The sequence below is a fragment of the Gymnogyps californianus genome, chromosome 3 (genome assembly GCF_018139145.2).
Source record: "Gymnogyps californianus isolate 813 chromosome 3, ASM1813914v2, whole genome shotgun sequence".
In the NCBI taxonomy this organism is placed as follows: Eukaryota; Metazoa; Chordata; class Aves; order Accipitriformes; family Cathartidae; genus Gymnogyps; species Gymnogyps californianus.
In genome coordinates, this window is record NC_059473.1 from 105775478 (window position 1) to 105797712 (window position 22235).

Consider the following 22235-nt stretch of genomic DNA (forward strand, 5'->3'; position numbering starts at 1 on the left):
AGCTGTTCAGTGCAAAATTATTTCTTTTGTACACATAGGCATATCAGCAAATGCATTTTTAAAATATGCATATAAAAAGAGCTTACTTTGACCACATAATTGAACCTTCTGATGTCCTGAATTGCACTTGAAAAGTCTAAGCGGTTAAAAGCTTCTCCCAAAGTGCAATAGCCATGTCTCTGAGAAGAAGAATAAACACACTTTAATGGAAAGAAACAAAGATAAAATTGAGGAAAATATTCAGAAAAGCACTCTGCCATGCAACTGATGCTTATGTATACTATGGTCCCTGGAAATATAATGTATCTGGACTGAAGATTTATTTTATTTCTTGTAGAACAAATGAAACCAGATATGCTATTTGGAACTAACAGGTACATAGGCAATATTACTCACCAGCAAGGCCTTTAAATTCATACTAATCATGCAATCTGTAATCACTAGTATTTGAGCGTCCTGGGAATCTACTCCACTATTGCATGGCCACAATGCTGGCACTGTCATGGCTATCACACTCCCCATTTGCCTCAGCACAAGGTAGAGCTTTTTTGTACAGCAGTCTGAGCTTACAACCATAAGCATTAACTGACTGAGTTTATGTTCACATTTGAGGGTAAGAACACAGCTACTTGCTCCTGGGATTGGAGGAACAAATGGTCTCAACATCTAGAATTTATTTTCTGAGTGCTGGAAGTTTAGGCACAGTTTTTCTTACGCACCAAGAGCAAGAGCAATTTCATTTTCTTTTGCTACTTCTGCACAGGTGTCTTAAGGTGAAAATGGAAGTTTCAGAGGCTGATGTGGAACTACTTAAGGCGGTAGTAGCAGCCCGAAATGACATGGGATCACATAAGCTGAGTAAATTTAGAGCCACAAAGCCACACAGGAGCCTTGGAGCAAATATAATGAGGCTAGAAAACCCCTACAACTGGTGAAAGAGTGTCATGGTTTAACCCCAGTCAGCAACTCAGCACCACACAGCCGTTTCCCCCTCCCCCTCCCAGTGGGGTAAGGAGGAGGAAAGGAAAGGAAAAAAAGTAAAACTCGTGGGTTGAGATAAGAACAGTTTAATAACTAAAGTCAAATATAATACTAACAATAGTAATAATGAAATATAATAACAATAGTAATGAAAAGGAATGCAACAAAAAAAAAGGGGGGGGGAACCAGTGATGCACAATGCAATTGCTCACCACCCGCTGACCGATGCCCAGTTAGTTCCTGAACCACGATCTGCGCCGCCTGGCCAGCTCCCCCCCGTTTATATACTGGGCATGACGTTCCATGGTATGGAATACCCCTTTGGCTAGTTCAGGTCAGCTGCCCCGGCTATGCTCCCTCCCAGCTTCTTGCACACCTGCTTGCTGGCAGAGCATGGGAAACTGAAAAGTCCTTGGCTTAAGATAAGCGCTACTTAGCAACAACTAAACCATCAGCGTGTTATCAACATCATTCTCACACTAAATCCAAAACACAGCACTGTACCAGCTACTAAGAAGAAAGTTAACTCTGTCCCAGCCGAAACCAGGACAAAGAGATACTTGCAGAGCAGTGTGCTAGTATGGCTTATCAGCCCAGGGAAGGAGGGGGATAAATAATTATTTGAAGTTCATTCCTAGACAGACTTCCTCGGTGAATTACGTGATGGTGAAAAGATGGCAATGTAACATTCCTTTTTGCAACCCAATGAAAGCTTACCCTAGATGTACCCCAGTAGGACAGGAGACAGTTACTATTCACTGCAGAGTGGTGGTAATTACTGCCTATTGGTTAATGACCAGATTCAGGATTGTACTGCTTGCTTATCCAGTTAATATACCTGAGGTCCAAGTGCGCTGCACACTTCACAATATGCATAACTTGGTTGGCTAATAGCAGTGAATTAACACTTACAGACAACAAAACTTTTGTTGAAATTTAAATATTTGTGGCTGTTCTCTGGCTAAACAGTTATCAAAAGGCCATGCTTAAATACATTAACATGAGACATACATTTCCTTGAACAGCTGGAAGCAGATTTCTATGAAACTTCAGCTCTGCCTTTCCCAATGTACCATCATGACAAAACTACTCAAAGAGCACCTCCTACTTCATTTCAGCTATATACCTGCTCTTGTTTTGGTCTTCTTTATTTTCAGTGCTCTCCCACAGCATGTGTCACATGTTTCTTATCAAGACCTTCCCACTGTCATCATTTTGCCCTAAAATTCAGTATCCAATTTGGAAAAAAGTTTCCTAGTTTGAGACAGCCATTTTGAAATCAAGTAAGATTACAACCTGTAGGGAAAACTAGAGACTCTGTAAATTATGTTTTAGATTAGCTTAAATTGTTGCTCTGAATTTTTTGGTTCAAGTATGCTTATTCCTTGCTACTTTTTCATTCTGCTACTTAACTTTTAACTTTTTACTCTAAGCTTTTGAATTTATACACGGAATTACTTGAAAAAAATTAGTGATTAATTCTAACCATCCCTGTTTTGGTTTTTATATTTTTAAAAAACCAGGAAAGATGAATGATCAATTATTAGAAGACAACAGCAGTGACACGAATAAGGTAATTTGTACACCAAACTATTTTGTCCACCCTCTGAACAGACAAGAAACCCAAGCAAATAATCACACATCACTAGTACACCAACTTCTGCAGAAGTAGGGGAAAAAAATAATCCCAACATACAAGTTATGAAGGACAGCAAGGAGTGATTTTAGGCAATTTGTGTTTTGGCCTGAATGTAGTTTGAAAACTCAGCTTAACAACCATATCATTCAAAACACCCCAATGACTGGTGACAGTCTGTCATCCCCCTTTCCTTCTTACCCTAAATTTGAGATGGCACAAAGGGAAAGAGCATGCTTGAGACTTTTGCAGGCCAATGTAAGTAACTACATCTTTCACAGATGAAGATAAAACTGGGAAAGAGGGTTATGAATCTGGTAAAATGCTTTGTAATACCCTTCAGATGTAGAAGGGCAGCCTCCAGGTCACTGGCCTACAAGGTAAGTCTTCCAGTGTCTCCTCTATGTAAGTTCTCTCCACACCACCATGCTCTTCCTGTGTACAGAGCTTTTTATGGTGTCTCTCAGCTCTAACACAAAGCCAACTTTTGCCTGCATGGCTAGGGTCACCACACTCACCTCCCTCCCTCATTCCTGGCTGGCATTACTGTGTGGATGAAAGACATCCTCGTGGGTGTCCAAGTCCCACCCATCCCAGACAAGCACAGATAGGAATCAACACAGGAATGAAACTCAAACTTCAAGACAGTTTATCTCTACATATAATGGATGTATTTTAACTCTTGGCTTTCTAAGAGGTCATTCCAAGATCTTTCATGTTCCCTTTACAGTTGCATGATAGAGTCTGTATCCCAAACTGAAAGCATCTGGACTTTGTAGAATACAAAGGTCCTCTTTGTAAAGTTTGAAACTGAAGTTTTACTTACTTATATTCAAATTTACACTAAGATGCCAAAATATCAGGTAGCTGCCTGCAGACACCTTCTTTGGAGACATTACTCTGGTTTTGCATATACTTTCAATTTTAGTTCAAAGACACACAGTACAGATAGAGACAGATGGGCGTGGAAAAGTAGTGGAGAACTGTATGTCCATCCTTCCAAGTTCCCACATCTCTGCCACAATGACCCACATAAAAGTCACTTTGCTAGCTGCCTTTGCCTCACCACGTGCAGGTGTACTACGTTGCCAACGAAGAGAGAGTTGAATATAACCCCTAAGACCACATGGCACAAATGCATTTTTTTTAATATACTATTTGTCGATTAAGAAGCACAAAGATTGTAGGAAATGACCCACAGCATGCAGGACTTACTTCCCTGGTGCTTTCTTTATGAACATAAATCCACTTTTCACGATAAAAACCTAAAATAAAATCAAAATATAAGCATTTTTAGGCTTCCACTTTAGGTAATGCCTTCTAGAAAGAAACTGAACAAAACAGACCATCCTCAGTAAAATGCTTCATAAGATAGGAGAGATGGTAGAACAGTTTTAATGAAGGAAGTTTATAAAGGCTGAAAAGGATGCCTACAAATTTTCAGAAGTTAGGTACTTCAAAAAAATAAAGGAAAAGTTAAGTAATTTTATAAATCAAACACAACAGTTGGCACACAACTGGCAGTTGTAGCACAACTTGTCAAGTGTGTACCAACAGCAGTCAATTTCTCCTACAAAACCCCTGATCTTTTTTAATCCAACAGGCTCCTTAGCACTTAACACAGGAAAGTACAGAAACGAGCAACCTTTTCGTTCCTGACCACTCTACTCCTCTAATCTATTTTCTTCTGTAAAGGTGCCTGCTCCACATCCACTTGGTTCAGCTAGTTCCAGAATACTGCAGGGAAGTCAATTATACGAGACTAATAAAGGCAACTAGGCAGACTTTCAGCTTTCAGAAGTCTAGTATGTTGTCAAATGAAAGCATGCTCTTACATAATAGCTACTTGAATCTTTTGCAATACTTTAAGCTCAGACAAGCCTGGGGAAGCCTGTAGCTTTCTGCAAGACCATCTCTGTTACAATTTCGGGAATATACAAATAATGGAGATCATTTCAAGATCAAAGCATTAGAAACGCCAAAAAGTTGCTAATCAACTTATCTTTTTACCTACTCTACCAAATTCTCTACTTCAATAAGTTTACTCGCTGTCATACACATTTGTAGTCCAAAGTACAGGTGATCTTTTGAAAATGAGAACTGACAAAATAGCTTTCATATTTTAATTTTTTTAAAAAGGGACTTTTCTTCAAGAAATTCAACACTGATAAACTCTTTACCAAGAGCTATAGGTATTATGACAAAATATATTTATTTATGAACTGATTCTGGAGTTGTATCACTAATCAGAATTTGAATTAAGCAAAAATAAAACAGCTGCTTTGGTAAGCAGAAGCTTCCCTAAGCATCCAGAAGAATTTAATCTAAAACTACTCCACAAAACAAAACAGTAGTTAGTATCAGAAGACATTTACTATTCAGGAATTACTATTCTTAAATGAATTACCTTTGGATCTTTGGGAAAAAAAAAAAATAATCACACAATAGATGATCAATGCCACAGTTCAATTAAGATGTATCACTTCTGACACCAGAATTTGTTGCCAATACATAAGTAAACATAACTCAGAAGGCTACTTTATAGATGAATATAAATGAATGGCTATTATAAAATTTTGCTGAATGTACAAGAGTCTTCTAAAATAAATGAAAAAACTCAGCCTTACATTGCGAATCTGTGTTATTCCTAAAATGATCTTTTTTCCTTTTCTTGGCTGCAAACTCACAATCTTCAGTACTGTATATTTCTTCATCCTCATCATCACCAGTTATAATGCTGAAATAAACACATCTAATTAGAACAGCAGTGATTAAATATTTAAGATGCATACAGCTTATAATTCTCTACATTAAAGCCTGCCAACTGGAAAAAAAAAAATTTCATGATGTTCCTCTACCTGATGGTCTATAGCAACACATATCTTGAGAAGCTGTCTTGTTCTTTTCTTCCCAGTGGGGTTGAATTTTGTGTCAAAGTGATTAAATACACAAAAGTATCTTCCTAATAGGTATCTTGTAAGTCATTACGGACATTTAGAAAGGACTACTGAGGAGACAGTACTAGCTGGACAACTGGCTGTCTGCAAAGCACTGGTGTACAAAAATGCATTATTTGAAATGGACCAAGCCTTGAAAAACTGTACACACAGGTAAAAGTCAGTGCAGAATTACTGCACATCCTTGCATAGGCAGAAAGCCAGCAAAGAAAAACATCCCTCTTACTACTGTCAACTTCGGGGCAAAGTAAGTCTTTCTTTTAACAAATGCCTGAATAACAACGCTGTACATAACGTAGCTGTCACAGTACTGTTTTACCAATGATTTGTACAGCATCAAGAACCATGTCTACCCCCCTTTCTCCCAGAGACTCAACTATACCTATGTCACTTCTGACAGTTAACTATGTAATCTAACACTGAGGACCATACTGATTACATATATAGTGTATATATAGATAGTGTGAGTGTATATATAAAGAAACCATTAAAAAAGTTTCGTTGGATAAGCTAACCTTTCTAAAATTCATATACATTTAAAAACTGCCTGTGCTACATAAAGTCTACACAGTTTCATAAAGTTTTGCTTTCCATTTTTGCAGATAATTATAAGGACCAGCAATACAGATAAGAATGGGTGTTCATTTTTCCAGCACAGAGAAGGAAGATACTTCAGATGAAGGCCAGTCTTGCACAGATAACCAGAATAACTAAGGATACGTGGTAGTGAAGTTTAACTGTAGGACTATTCTATTTACCCATTATTATTCTTTGACAAGAACATTGTATACAAAACTCCTCCCATTCATTACTATTTTTAATCCGAATTTGCCAGATGAATCTATTTATCAATGTCAGTTTGAACTTCAAATTGCACCAACAGCTGAACATTGTAGAACTGAAGGACACCAGTTTATTAAAAAATAACCTGTATTTGGGCATTAAGTGGCAAAAATCAAATTATATTAGTCTATTGCTACTAGCTTATACAGTTAAAATTTTCAGGCTTGAACCATCTGCTAAGGAGGATGACTAAACAACACTGTAAAAAAGCTTTGGTTTTTTAATTGCTCTAATCAGTAAATGCTAGCTCAGCTTAAAGATACACAAGTTGAGAAGACTCAGAAAGTTGTTTTTGTCTTAGGTCTAAATTCTGAAAAAAGCTAACATACGTCTGCATTCAGATAGAGCTCAATCCAAGGTGAGGGCCTTAGTTCACATCTTAGCATTTTTAAAGCAGAGGATAAAGACTCAACAACTTCAATATTCTATGCAACACTGCCAAATACCATATCTGGTCAAACAGCACAAGTTTGGAGAAAAGGAACTGGCAATTGACAAAAGCAGAACATCAACCCTGACAAGTTACTTTGATTATGTAACGTTCCAACCCATCAGTTTTTTTTCCAAAGCTACCATAAAGGAAATCTCCTTTTAAGCTCACTAAAATTATTAATTTAATTCCGTTCTAGCATATTGACTGCATCGCCACATCACGTGAGAAGTTACTGCAGAATCTGAAAAGTTGCTGCAGAATCAGAAATAGAGCACAAAGCTCCCAGACCTAGCTTTATCATCCTAACAACAGATACAAGACTAGAGAGATATGGCCTGATACTCTGCAATATAATTCAGGCAGAACAGAAACACGCCCATTCCCATTGACCCAGTGCAATGGGGAGAGGAGGGGAGGTGGCATTCCTGAAGGTCTGCTTTGGAAGAGGAAGGTTCATCTGGCAGGATTCCTTGTTTTGTTCCTGGAGAGGAAGTGTCCCTAGAAAGCAATTTAGACCAGTAACATACCTGAAGTGATTGAAAGCCCACCCCTGCCGCCCAATAATATACACTTCCTTAAGCATCAGATAAGCAAGCAAGGCAGCTTAAGGACAGTCAATTAATACAAGGAATTGCAAAGATGAAGAGGGCTATTTCACACACCTTTGTCTGACATTCAAATTCGCCTGTAACATTCCTGGAATTCTTCATATCATCTTAGAGAAAAGACAAATTTGACTTACTTCTGAGGATCTTCTCATGAGGCTTTATTTCCTCATGTTCTGTCCCACTTCATGTGGAGAGTCTTTCCCTACTTATCTGTAACCATCACCATTCTTCTTGACAAACTTTAAGTCTCCTACCAAGAATTAAAGCAAGGGTCCTACAGACATCAGAAGAATGGGACAGAAATACAGGCACTTCCCCAGCAACTGTTAGCCTTCCTTTCAGAAATCTGGCAAGCTGCTTGATGAGTAACAAAGCTGCTCCACCATTTCCAAAAGCAACCCCTGCCCCCCCAAACACCAAGCTAAGATACAAGAAACCGAATCAAGTGCTACACATGCCATATGGTGTAACAGAAGCCTTAATTTAATGTTTTTACCATAATACTGCACATGACATCTGAGCGCACCTGGAAGGATTTAAATACATACATAATACTGCCAATTTACAGCTATTCTTACTTTCTCATCTTGATGATGCACTTCATAAAAAATTATTCTAAAGCTTCTAAAAGCAAAGTACCTGGTGTCCTTAGAACTATAATACCCTACATAAAGCAGGCAAGAATTTCAGCTTTTTCAAAAAAGTGATTTCATAGCAGTATTTAAATAACCTCTTGGGTATGAGACTTAAAATGCTAGAAAACTTGACAGGGCTATCCTAACTCCAATTATTCTTCCTCACCCCCTTGCTTCTTTTCTCATGGAGGAAGGAATGCCCTCAAGTCATGCAATTACCTACAGAGATACACTAAGTGTTTTAGAAAAGACTCAAAGCCATTTACAGCTTGACCATGCATGGAAAATCCTGAGGTAAGTGCCCGCACCAAATAACGTTACAATATATTTGTCAAATGCCAAAATTATCGAAGACTAGATCCAAATCCAAGGACTTCTATCCAATGCCAAAACCACTTTTGTGAACACCGTATCTCACAGAATTAGACAAGAGTCACTGCACACTTAAATGACTACCCTGCCAGCCCAAGTAGCTCATATGAGCCTAATACACAAAAAAAAGGAGTATCACCATCATGAAAATGTTATAGTCTGATTCTCTCTTTCTTTTACCTCAAAAGGAAAGCATAAGGCAGCTTTACTCCTAAGTTGCAGACTATTGAGAGGTATTTACATACGATTCTGTAAGGCAGTGCTGTTCTCTCTCCTCCACCAAGCTTCAAGGACACAGTGCCATGGCACTGGTAATACATATCTGTGCTAGAATTTATAGGTACAAATTGCAGGTAGTCACAGCCAGCATTCAGCCCACAGAGCTTGAATGAGCACTGCCTCAACCACATTTCCAGCTAGTGTCTATCTTGAATACAAGGCACTCTTCACTCACATAACAATATTAATTATCCAAGTAAGTAAGAGCTACAGAAGTGAGGGTCTCATTTTTTCCATCTCAGTTTCCATAAATGGAACTAATTTAAAGTGCAACTATTCAAGCATTATTCCAAATAATTTAAATTGTTCCTGCACAAGTGATTATGTTTGTTGAAGCATGGTTATCATTAGGTCTACCATTTTTGACTAATTCATCAACTGGATTCACCAAGGCACTGGATGACTAATCAAATAAGGTAAAAAGTTCTATTTTAATAAAAACATATTCTTGTATTTAAGTTATTTACATGTCTTGAAGGTTTATTTCTGAATCTGTTTGTGATTAGAACTTTTTAATTTCTGAAGAGAAAGTGTAATGGATAAAAGACAAAGTTTGGCAAGTACTTGCTCTCACAGAAGAGAATACAAGTAAAAGTAAAGAGGGTTTCAGTCAACTACATAGCTTGAATTTATTTCTTTTTAAAGGAAAACTGCTGTAACTGCTCCCTGGAATACAATACTCAAGTAGTACCTTTAGCATAGATTTCTACAGAGTATTTTGGTGAAAAATATTACTTAATTTAATGGGTGAAAATAAATAAAACCCTGTTAGGACAGCCAGACTGGCATACACCATCATCACTATTCACAGGGCAGTTTAAAAAGAGACAAATAAATATTTATGTATTGTTTACTATATGCTTCTTCCACATGGAAGGAAGCATTTTATCAAGCCTCATTCTTACTTAGTGCTACATCATGTTAACAGATATCCTAAGCTGAGCTGTCTATTCAATATACACAGATAATTGTTTCCAAATAGCTTAAGGTGGTACAGAGAACCAGCCAGCAAGACACAATACACTACCGTACTTCAATATGAAGCCCTGCACATGGGATAGAAGAACCCCATGCCCGGGTATACGCTGGGTACAGACTGGACAGGAAGCAGTTTTGCAGAAAAGGAGCCAGGGGTTTTGTGGATAACAAGCTGAACACAGGTCAGCAGTGTGTCCTTGTGTTATACAAAGCCAACCACACCCTGGTCTGAGTTAACAAAAGTGTATCCTGCAGACTGAAAGAAGTAGTCATCCCCCTTGATTTGGCATGAGAAACTGCACCTGGAGTACTGTGTCTAGTCTGGGGTTCCCCAATACAATAAAAACATTGGCATACTGGAACAAGTCCAGTGGGGAGTTACCAAGGTGATTAGGTACTGGAGCACACGATGCGCGAGGGTAAGAGAACTGAGCTTGCTCAGTGTTAAGACGTGGTGGTGTTGGAGATATGCAAGAAACAAAAACAAAGGATGCTACTTAGTTAACGAGGAGTGACCCTGAGAAGAGAAATACGATGACACCATAAGTCAGTGGGTAAAGAAATACCAAGATAAGCACAGGGGCAATCAAAGAGCTACTTGAACTTTGAGTGAACTATCCTAATTAACATACTAGAAAACCCGCCCTTAGGTAGGGAGAGCCCCCTACCAACGGAAGCCCCTTCCTCACAGAACATGCACAGTAAAAAAGGAGGATGCTGCGACTTTAAGTGGAGATGAGACTTGCGAGAACCAATAGGAACAAGAGTAAGTAAGCAAAACTGTAAAAATACTGATAACTGTTGCTCAAAAGGTATAAAATGCTTTACTGTGTGTTAACCAGGTGTGCTAGCTTTGTGGAGTTACCACCTAGCACCCATCTCTGCACAGACATGAAATAAACAAATCTCAACTCTGTGTGTTAATCGGCTTTCTTGCACACCGGGTGAAAGAATCCTGATTTTTGGGACAACAGTGGTGGAGGGAAATTTGATTACTGTCAATATCTAATATAAGGGTATAAATAAGATAGAGCTAGACTGTAAAGTTAGAGGACATGGGCAGTAATAAGTCAACTGGTAATGGACACAATCTGTGACAAGAGAAATTCTTACTAGATTTAAGGGGGGGGGGGGGAAACAAACAAACAAAAAAGTCACAGTGAGGGTCACAAAACTTAGAACAGGAACCCAGAGAGGAATTTCCATTCTTGGAAATGCACAAAGCTCAACTGGCCAAGGCCCTATACAACTTGACCTCAGTTGGCCCTGCTTTGAGTATGTGTTTGGACCAGATGATCCCCAGAGGTCCTTTCCACCCTAAATTGTTCTATAATATTGTGCAAATAGACATTAATTGCTGTTTAGCAGCAAGGTTAACTCATAGATCCAAAGTTCAAGGTGTAGTGAAATTACTCCCAAGTAGTGCTACTTTGCCAAGAAGTACAAACTTGAATTCTGTAGTCTAAGTTTGGACAATGTACATTTTTAACTGAATAGACAGAAGCAGAATTAAAAAGAGAAAAAATAAGGCCACAGAATATGGTGTGGTTTGGCTTTGCTAAGTAGGAGATATGTAAGGTAGAGATGAGGAACTGGGGAACCGCTACAGATGAGGGCATTCGCTACAGACTAGGTTGGTCCCCACGTTTGGGATTCTGACAAATTGGCAAGCTAGCCTAAGAAACCCAAATCATGAAACACCTCAGATTTCATGAAAACTTTTTTCCCCCAGAGCATTTCATGGCCAGTCCCTTCAAATTAATGTACCTATTTTAGTCCTGAACTTTAATGCTCATATCTTTCCAAAAAGAGTTGATTTAAATCTGTTTCTAGCAAGACAACTCCAGAGAAGTTCAATACTAAGTTCTTTCAAGACTAAGGAAAAAAAAAAATCTAGTATTTTTGCTTGAAGAAGCAATAAAAATACCTCACCTTGCTCTCTGGAGAAAAGATCTACACCTAATTAGGATCAGAAAAGCAAAAGTCTTAATGGTATTCACAATGATCATTTATGTCACACTTGCCAAACAATATTCATTAAAGCAACCTACAAGATATAATTATTTAGTAACTGTGCAAATAGCTATCAAAATTAAAGTAGATTTCCTTTCAATTGCCAATTATATCTTTAAAGATATATGAAAGAGGTAAGAAAAGATTTTTTTCAAAGGTATTTAAGGCAACTTTTATGTTGGAGGCTTACTGAACACTCTTCCAGACAAGCATAGTCTTTTGTATCCTCAGTGGCCAGACTGTGTGGAAAAAGAAGCCCAAATAAGATCAGTGACAGATGAACACAAAAAGGAAAAAGGTATAAAGAAAACAGTAGGTCAAGATAAGCTTAATAATAATTCTTCACTGCTTGATAACTCTCTTGAAGTTTATTTCACAAATTTAGAAAACACAGCTGTATGACTATAGCAAGTCCTAGCTTGCCAGTAAATCCCCTCTAAATCAGATCAGTTACTGTATCATTTACTGGACTAACAACAAAACGTTGTTCCTGAATGTTCCCTTTTCTCATTATGAGCACATTATGCTGGAATTTATGACCAAGAATGCTATCCCTGAGAATTACTTCTTCGTGGAGAAACCAAGTAGAAATTTGTTTGGCCAAAGCTATTTATATCACACCAGTCTGTGGGCATCTGCCACAAGTACTACTTTATTTAACTAATATCTTTCTCACCTGTTCTACAGAAGGACACACAGCCATATATTGTGTTAGAGAATTACCATAAAACTACCATTAATTGTGTATTTGGAGTAAAGGCATTATATGACTGCCATAAAGAGTCCTAATCCAACACCCAATCAGCAGAAAGTCTCCATTCACTTCCAGGTAACATTTCAATGTGCCTGTTGCACTTGCAATTTACAAATATCACTTTTATCTTTAAATAGTACTTGACAGGTTGCTTAAGTTTTTTTTATTTTTAAAGACATACAAGGTAAGATGGGATTGGTCTGCCTAAAATAAGCAACTCGCAAAGCAGTGACAAAAGACAGACAATCTCCATAGGGGTCTCCTGTCCGCCTAAACAGAACACATGGTTGCATTTGTGTGCTTCTAGCATACGCAGGCGATATCATCTACCACAAACACTTGCAGTCTGAACGGAAATTAAGTCAATCTTTGCCTTCCCACCTGCTATTAACTCATGCAGAATCACTTTCTTTTGTTTTTAACTTACACAGTGTGACTGATATCATTCAGCTGATTATTCCCATCCTCAAGTGCAGGACTGAAGGGTTCACATCGTTTCCATCCATCTTCTGTTTTAACCCATCGCCATCCAGGGGATCTCCAGTCTTGGCCCAAAAATGGCATGGTTTCTCTATAAGCAGCAATAAGATTGTGTGTTATTTAATTATTAAGAAAAGTTGCAAAACTTCTTGTCATTATTTCAGTTTTCTCTTTAACCTTAAAAAAAATATGATTACCTTGAGGAAAGAAAGTTCTCTGTAGAGCATCCTTTTAAGAAACACATTCAGTGGTTTAAGTACATTTTTGATTCTGTAACCTCATTCTTCTTGTCTTTCAGCATTTATTAGATCAAGGTAGGTTTCCTAGTTCTTCAGAGAACAAGGAAAAGAATCATGGTAGTCCAGGAAAGGGATGATACCAAAACAAGCAAAATTGTATCCTGTATAATCTGCTCCGCCATGATCAAACAGATTACTGATTTTGAGACCTGACTAATAAATGGTTGTTAAAGAGTTTGACAGGCCACAAAATCAATGTTGCTCCTTTTATTTTTTCTAAGGCTTATAAATACTGAGTTTGTGCTACACTGTATAGTGATGTTTCAGTAAAGGAATTTTCATTTTCCCAAATATTTTTTCAGTTGTTGAGGATCACCTCCCACGCTAGGCTATTAACTGGATACCAGGACAAATGGAGACTGCAACATAAAGTCAATTGTGAAATGTCTCCTGAAATTCCTACAAACAGACGCAAGTCATCACAGGTATATCATTCAAACAGTGTTCTGCTACCCTTTTTCAAAAGGGAGATTCACTTCTGACACAGAAAGTAAGAATTTGAACAAAGCAGTCTTCTACACTTTGAAGACTCTGACCTTGCTAGCTTTTGCCTTCTTCTTCCCATTCATCATGCATACATGTTACTCCTTATTTTAACTAGAGATTTCACATGCAAGCTACACAGGGAAAATAGCATTATCATATTTGAAACACATGTTAATATATAACACCAACCACTTTGTTCCTAACAAGTATGCATTGAAATTGAAAAAATTAGGCCACATCTGTCAAACATCACCATGAATTTATTTATCTATTTGCACTCTTGACCAGCATCTGCCCAATATACCAGTTAGAACAGGAGAAGGCACAGATGCATAAAAAGCATGAAGAAATACAAGTTGAGTGAGCCAGTATTTCTTTTTTATTAAAAAAACCACACACCACACAAAACAAAGTGCATTGTCTAGCCCTCAGCATTGACTAAAGTCCCTTTCCTACTCATAACTCAGCCTTCTTCTGCATCTAACAGGAATCTTTTCCAGAATTTACCACATCCTTTCTTCCAGCCACCACAAACTCTATTCATGCCTATCTGCTTTTCCAATCTTTTTACTGCTTCCTAGGAGTAATATGAACCATAACATACTTTTTTTCCAAGTTGTTTAGAACTCCTCTCATTTTGACTGAAATTAAGGCCTCTTGTCTTTATCATACAACTGTTTAAATAGTTGGTGCTAATGAGCACGTTTCAGAATAACACAGGTTAAAGTATTTTTATTCCTCCCAAGACAAGCAGAATTTACCTGAAAATTCGTTAAATCACTGAAAGACTGAGAAAACAGCAGACAGCAAGTCAAAAACATCATCTCAGACAAACATAAAACTAAAGTTTTTGAACCATATCTAGAGATACAGAGCTCACAATCTATTCCCGGTCAGCAGCTCTGATATGGAAATAAAACATTTGTAGGTGCATGTCATTACTCAAAAATTAAAATCTAGAGAGAATTCAGAACCACGGAGATCATTATAGGCTGAATGGGATAACTTGAAAAAAAGACTTAAGATATTTCAAGAATACTTACACTGATAAAGAACTGTTGGGAAAAGGAAGTGAAAAAACTGAGACCACGTACTTGCAGCAAGGTGGGAACGTGTATTGTCAGAAGTTAACAGTATAAGTTACAAAAAAATGAGGCTAAAGAAAAAAACTTCTTGAAAACAATACAAGAAAACATGGAGTATTTTGTTCAGTAGATGGAAGTAGCTGAAGTCCAATGCTAACCATAATTTACAGAATAGGATGCTTAGTTTGCTTTGTAAATTCTTAAACTTTGGAAAAAAACCCTGTGGTTTCAAGGTATCAGGCCACCAGTGTAAGTGCTATGTATAACTTCCTCCTAGGGAGCTGTACTGGCATTTAAAATGACATGCTTCAATAGTTACATGCTCTAAACCAGATTACTTTCCAGATCTTTACAACCTGAAGTGTGATGGTCTTTCACTGCAAGGTTTCAACACAGAATAAATGTTCTGTCATCGCTCTTCAAAAAAATTACATTAAGTATTTCTAAAAGAATAACAAAGGTATCAGGAAGTGCACACGCACACACATCGAAGACTACTGATGTCTGCTCCAGAAATCCTGGAAAACCATACTTAAGACAAAAAGCTCATAGAGATATGAATGATTTCTGTATATGTATGATATTCAGCACATTTTATTTTTTTCTCTTAGAAAGATAAAGCTATTAGAAAAATCACAGATTACTTTAACTTCTTTAAAATTACTTAAACATTTGTGGAAGATTACAAAAAGTCAGTAATTCTGTGAGGCTGGTACATGTTGACCTGATTTTTTTTCCAAAGAAACAGATATTCTTAGTCTAAGACATAGTTTCACTATTGCACCAGCTAAGAGTGCATCCATCAGTAGCAATTCCACAAAATGACCTGTACTCATGCTCAAAAGTTGTAGCTCATGGAGTCAGAAATGTAAAAGTATTCTTTTAGTAACAGCACATATGCAACTAGAAAAAAAAAAATCCCACTGCTTCTCAATTCCTGTAGGATTGAACTGTAGATTTGATTGTTGTTCAGAAGTGACCAAATTTCAAGAAGCTGCAGTGTATCATAAACATCTCTCCTGTGCATCTCTTTCATATGAGAAGTGATCATAGAGTATGACTGCCTGGACAGGTAAGAAGATTCACGTTTTTGCTCTGCCTCCACACAGACTTTGTTTCCCAGTACAGCATTGCACTAAAGCGTCCCTGTGGCTTCCAGACCAGAGCTTGCTTTCAAGAGCTTCAGCCTACTTTATGTAGTGTACCTTCAGTAATAGCAAGCAGCTGTTCACTGGTTTAAACTTTCACCACAACAAAAGATGAGCTTCGTAGACTTGGATTTTGGGGAAAATGCAGCGGGACAGGGTTCTTTAAAGCAAAAAAAGGACTGGGAAAGGAATGTGGTCATTAGCTAACAAGGGTTTAAGACAAGACATTGATTGTATTTAACTTTTTCCTAAAACCAAATAACAGGTTTTTCACTTTGCATCATACACCTTTTCCTCAGGGGAGGGAGAAAAAGGACTGAGGAAACAAGAACCACCAGAAAGAAGCACAGAAGAGGAGAGCTGTACATGCCAGCTTAGTACAGTTTGAGATTACAGTAACTGCTCCAGCCATCCTTGCACTTGTACCTTCTACTTTCCATGAGGCAGATAACTCACCACCTGAGCAAAAATCGCTGCAAAGGCATTCAGAACTGCAGCAAGTCATCCTATTACTCTGCCACTGTACTGGACATCTCTTCTGTCTATATATTCCTATACTTAAGAACGTGTCATTATGATCCAAACCATTCTTGTTACTCAGTAGCAAGACTGTTGCCAACATGATGGGAACAGGCAAGGTTCTCCTGTTTCCTAACAATCCAACAGCACACCCATCTCCTTCTTTAGCATGCTAACAAATCTCTTCAGCAGCTCAGCTTTCACTACAAACTGCTCCTTTACACTCTCGCTACAGGCAGATGACTTCTAGACTACCTTCTAGGAGCTAGCCCAGTCAACCTCTGTGACTCAGAGGTCAGTCTGCTTACAGACTTCATCCCACCCCATGTTTTTTCATATCAAATGACTGTCTCAAACTTCCACAAGATCATGATTCATCAACTCCTCAGCTTTTCTCTTACCCACTCCTATTCTGATTGTTATTTCCCCATACAACAATTTTAGTGCATCCAGGCCACACAGTTCTCAGTTCCCAACAAGCAGAAATGCTCCTCCTCTCCAACCGAACTGCCTACCCTAGGCTTCTTCCCTCCAGCCTGCTGCTGTCCCAGCCCTTGCTTCTCCCAGTTCTCCCATCCTCATGCAGCCTATTGATATCCCAACATCCCACTCCCCCAGGCAAGCTCCAGACACCTCCCCCCTCCAGCCCCCTCCATGCTGCCGCTCATTCCTAGCCCCAGCCCCTTCCCTAGAGCCATCTGCCCATCCTGACCCTAACACCTTGTCCCAAACTACTCCAGCTCCACACGCCCCTAAGACCCAGTCCCAAACCCCTCAAGCCATGACTGCCCATCCTGCCCACACTCAGCCCCAAACCCCCGGGCCTCACATATACAGTCTCAATACCCTTCCCCTCCCCGCCTCATTTGTACACCCGGCCCCTCACCCCTGGGCCCTCAGCGCCCCGGCCACACCGCCCCCCTCCCAGCCGGGCCCCTCCACCCTCACCTCACGACAGCGGTAGCGCCGCTCCCCACAACGCGCGACGCGACCGGCCCGGCCACCCCCTCGCGCGCTCGGCCCGGGCCGCGGGGCTATTGACGGAAGTAACATGGGGCTGCGCCCCCCGCCCCGCTGATTGGCCGCCGGCCGCCGCGCTTGTTGCTACCCGGCAGCGCCCTTCTCCATTGGCGGAAGGGGGCGGTGGCGTCACCGGCAGGCGCGGGCCAGGCGCGTCACGTGAGGGGGGGAGCGAGGCGCACGTGTCAATGTTTTGGTCGGCGGGGGGCGGGGCGTGTGGCGCGAGCGGGGCCGGGCGGCGGTGCGTCACGCTGCGCTCCCGCGGGCCTGGCGCTGAGTGGGTTGTTTTTTTTTTTTTCACGTAAGCGCGGAACTCCGTGCGCAGTGTGCCGGTGTCGTCGCGTGGGCGGCCAGGCAGCGGTTCGGCCTCGGCGGGGCCCTCAGGGGAGAGCGGGTTGTGCTGCCTGCCCGTCCTGCGCCTCGGATGTTACGCCCGTTGGCTGGTTTCAGCTGGGTTCGAAGCAGGAGGGGTCGTCTCAGGGATAATCAAGTTCCCGTAGGTGGCTGGAGGGAGACGCCAGTTCAGGGCTGCCTCGGGGAGGGCGGGAGGGGTTCTGGTGCGTGGGAGCGGCTGATGAGTGTGGGTCAGTCAGTGCTGTGGCCAGCTGTAGCCCTTGTGTACATCCTCCCTAGACAGGCACGTTGTCTTCTGGTGGCTTAGAGGTGTTACATGAGGCTTGGAGCTACACCAGGCTTATTTTTGTAAAAGAGGAGTTTGGGGGAAATGCGAAACAAGTCCGTAGGAAACCAAGCTTGTGGAGCTCCTTGTTTCTTAAAGCTTTAAGTCATGAATATATGATTGTATGAACATTTCAGCTTTCACTTAAAAATCAGTAATTGTCCCCTGTATGAATGTGGAGAAAGATATAAAAAGAGTAAGTCAAAGAGCTACAAATAAAATTGTGTTTTAAAACATTGTAATCAGTCTTAAATATTTTGTGCTATAGAACGAGGGCTTGACCTTTAATTGTTTGAATGTTTGGGATTCGCAGTACTGCAATTGCTGCAACTTGTCCCTGCCGGGAAGCATTCCATAATCCTTTTGCAGTTCTTTCCCATATGAAACTGGAGGTTATGATCTTACAAAATAACTTCAGGGCTATAAAAGCACAGAATTCGGCATAGGCTTAGATGACTTAGAAGGGTTTCTTTTCTGTCTTTGGGCTTGAAAAAGTTACATGCGTAGTTCTTTTTGACCTGGGATTGATTATGTTCTCAGTATGTCACTTTTAATAATTAAACTACTGTCTTAGAGGTAGGATTCATCTCTTTTCATGAAGAGAGAAAAAAAGACTATACCCTAGTCTTTTTCAAGACCCTGTAGTCCTAACACAAACACAGCCATGGCAAAGGTGCTGCCTTTGCATGGTAAAAGGCTGTAGGCCACGCTGTCTGCCAGCCTGATTGTCACATTGGAGAATACGGTGATTGAAAAGAGTTTCCCAGCCTGACGTTGGAAAAGGATGTGAGTCAATATTGACGGTTTATGCTGGTCTGGAACTTTTTGTGGGGCAGCGTGCTCTCTCATAATGGTTTTAGCCTTGCTAGCCCCTCTCTCATTTCCTCAACTTGTCTAGATCCTTGCTGACATCACTGGCTGCTGTGGGCAGCCTTCAACCAAACACAGCTAGCAGCACAGCTGAGTCTACCTGCAGTTATCCTCACATTCGCTGGCCTGAATGAGTCTGTTGTAAATGTATGTCTCAACCACACTGCTCTGCCAGGAACTTGTAACGCTCCTTGCTCAGCCCATGAAAGGGTCTTTTTTGTCCTTTTGGATCTAGATCTAGAAAATTCCTTCATAATGTGGCAAAAATCCTTTTGTATCTAGGTTCCTTCTATATTTTCTCTCCGCCTCTTGAGGTATCCTGTGGCGTGTGGACATACAACGAGTACACAGTTACTTCATAGCTCAGGTGGGGTTGATCTTTTAAGGCAGGTGGGATTTCAATAGTAGAGCATCCTGAGCGAAACATCTAATCCAAAAGTGATACAGTTCAGAAAACATGATATAGTACTCTCGTGTTTACCTGAGGACTAGGCAGCACTAAAACACTGAGAGAGAGTAAGCTGGAGCTTACTTCTTGAAGTGCGGCCTTGTGGGAAGGACTCACATTGGAGCAGTTTGTGAAGACTGTATCCTGTGAGAGGGACTCCACGCTGGAGCAGGGGGACAGCATGAGGAGGAAGGAGTGGCAGAGACAAAGTGTTACGAACTGACCCTGACCCCTGTTCCCATCCCCCTGCAGCGCTTGTGGAGAGGGGGAGGTGGCAGAAGAGTTGAGAATGAAAGAGTGGAGTTGAGTCTGGGAAGAAGAGGGTGTTGGGGAGAAGGTGTTTTTAGTTTTGTTTTTGTTTCTCACTATCCTACTTTAATAATACCCTATTTTTAATTCACAAGAAATTAAATTAATCTTCCCCAAGTTGAGTCTGTTTTACCTGTGATGGTAATTGGTGAGTAATCTCCCTGTCCTTATCTGGACCCAAGAGCTTTTTCATCTTATTTTCTCCCCCTGTCCTGCTGAGGAGGGGGAGCAAGAGAGCAGTTGGGTGGGCACCTGGCAGCCAGCCAAGGTCAACCCACCACACTCCCTTAATTATCAAGCCCATCTGGTACCCTGGGTGGATACCTCACACCTTAGGAAGGATACAATATGGAAGGAGGAAGCAGAGGAAGTGATGTGTTTCTTGTAGGTTTTTTCTCTTTTATGGTATAGGTTCTAGAAGGGCAAGGACAAGTGTGCCTTCCCAGCTTGGGCAGTCACACTTTTTGACTTATGCTGCAAATTTAATAAAGTCATTAATAGCTGAGGTACATAAGTAATTGAGTTTTCCATGACAGCTCTCTTTCCTGAATATTCACTGCTACTCATATTCAGCTATTATAGTATTTTACCTGCTGGCTTCAGCGTATTTATATTAATTATACATTAGAGGGAGCTGCAACAATGTGGATTTTTTTTTTTTTTGTACAGAGCCACTTGTTAGAAGACACTGTGTATATGTGGTTTCATTCCAAATGTCTAAAAATCTTGTGCTAATTCAACAAGCAGATGTAAAGTGGCTATTGCCCATATTTAGTGTTGAGCCATCCTCTGTATTGCAAGTGTAATTTTAGCTCTCTGTACTCCTTAACAGAAGTCTTTTTTCTATTTAGTATTTATGATATCTGTCCATCTGCCTTTATTTTTTTTAATGAAAGCTGATAAATTTTCGGATAAGCAAATTCAGAGGTATTTCCCATGGAAAGAATAGTTGCTATCTTGAGAGTCCAAGCTCCTACATCTGGGGGATTTAAGGTCTAAGACTGAGAAATTTATTTTAAAATATTTTTTATGTGTAGTGCATGTCTATGTTAAAAATGTACAAAAGAAAATGTGTTGTTCATTTTGGGGGGATTTGAAACATTAAAATAACATAATGGAATGTGGAAACTTTTAAGACTTCTAATCAACACTGAGCAGCTCAGACAATTCTTAAGTAATTTAATAATGATTGACACTATTCTGTTTCAGACATTCTTCATAAAATTCTATGTGAATTTTTCTATTCTGGTGTCACAGTCCTCATCTGGACCTTCTCTATTATGTTTTATTAATACTAAAGGAGTTTAAAACTTTGCAGTGGAAACTGAACAAACTGGTCTGCAGTGTAACTGTTATTGCTTTTGATTATTTCAGAGGGATGTAAAGTGAAGATTGCATTAAACCCAGATGGTCTCCTGTTTTGCAGTTGGGATGGTTACCCTTATTATTGACAGCAGGTCCACGTGAGTAGTACAGATGAGACACTCTAGATCATTGCCACGTTAACATGAAATTAGGAGACCTAAATAAAATGACAAATTCCATCTTCCGCATTTCTTTCCTATTAAATTACTTACTTAAATTATGATTTCTATTTGATAAGCCACAGCAAAGGTGAATTCTTTAAATGAGCTTGCACTGATGGAAAGCCAAGCTACTTTGCTTGTAAGAGCTGAGACATGATTAAAAGCAAAATAAATGGTGTTATTTAGGGTGGCTTAGGATAACCTCATGGAGAAGGTGAAGCAATTTTTAATCAATATTCGTATTTCCTGAATTACCTAGTGTGGAAATATGCATCACGTTTATAGGATTCCCTTTCACTTTTTCTTACAAATCATCTGAAAATGAGGGTTGTGGTAGTTGCAAATGGCCTCCTTTCCCTTCGGAGAGTCATTTTCATTTTGCTGAGTAATCTGTATACGTATTTCAAAGAACAGAATAGTTATGCCAAATAATACCACAGCCTGATTCAGTTACTTAGCAACATTTAATGCTAACAGAAAGAGACAGGAAAGTGATGCAGCAGCAATAAAATCATTAGATAGCAGAAGGAAGCTCATGACAATAATGAAGACAGAAGTCATAGTATTTTATAGTTAAAACAAAACTGGAAAAGAACACATAATCCAAGCAGTTGTCATTTTTTCCAGCGAGTCGGTTGTTATAGTTTCATTTTTCAGGAAAGCTTCCAACCTGTAAAAAAAAAGCAAAGCTTGGACAAAAGCCTCATTATCCTAAGTATTACTTAATTGTGTGATTTCCAGTGTATTACACAGTTCTTCAGAAGTTTCTTTTGTGGTTGGCATAATTTTTTTCTAAATCTTTATCACCAGTACTGCCAAAACAAGAGGTAATGCTGCTGGTCTTCCTTCATTACGTTTATTACTCCCCCCAAATAAT

General features: G+C 39.7%; 1 protein-coding gene across 3 annotated transcripts in view; it reads right to left on the minus strand.

Annotated features, from left to right (window-relative positions):
• Positions 1–17518, minus strand: part of FBXO25 (F-box protein 25) — a 35244-nt gene extending 17726 nt beyond the window's left edge. The window contains exons 1-6 of one of the 3 annotated variants that reach the window (XM_050893239.1): positions 17455–17488; positions 13167–13298; positions 12917–13060; positions 5245–5354; positions 3833–3882; positions 87–179 (exon numbers count right to left, since the gene is read on the minus strand). In XM_050893239.1, the coding sequence (XP_050749196.1) occupies positions 87–179; positions 3833–3882; positions 5245–5354; positions 12917–13060; positions 13167–13213 (444 nt within the window). In that variant the 5' untranslated portion in view covers positions 13214–13298; positions 17455–17488. Of the gene's footprint in view, positions 1–86; positions 180–3832; positions 3883–5244; positions 5355–12916; positions 13061–13166; positions 13299–17454 lie in introns of all 3 variants that reach the window. The other 2 variants (XM_050893238.1, XM_050893240.1) reach the window with 2 other exon arrangements.
• Positions 17519–22235: the final 4717 nt, after the last annotated feature.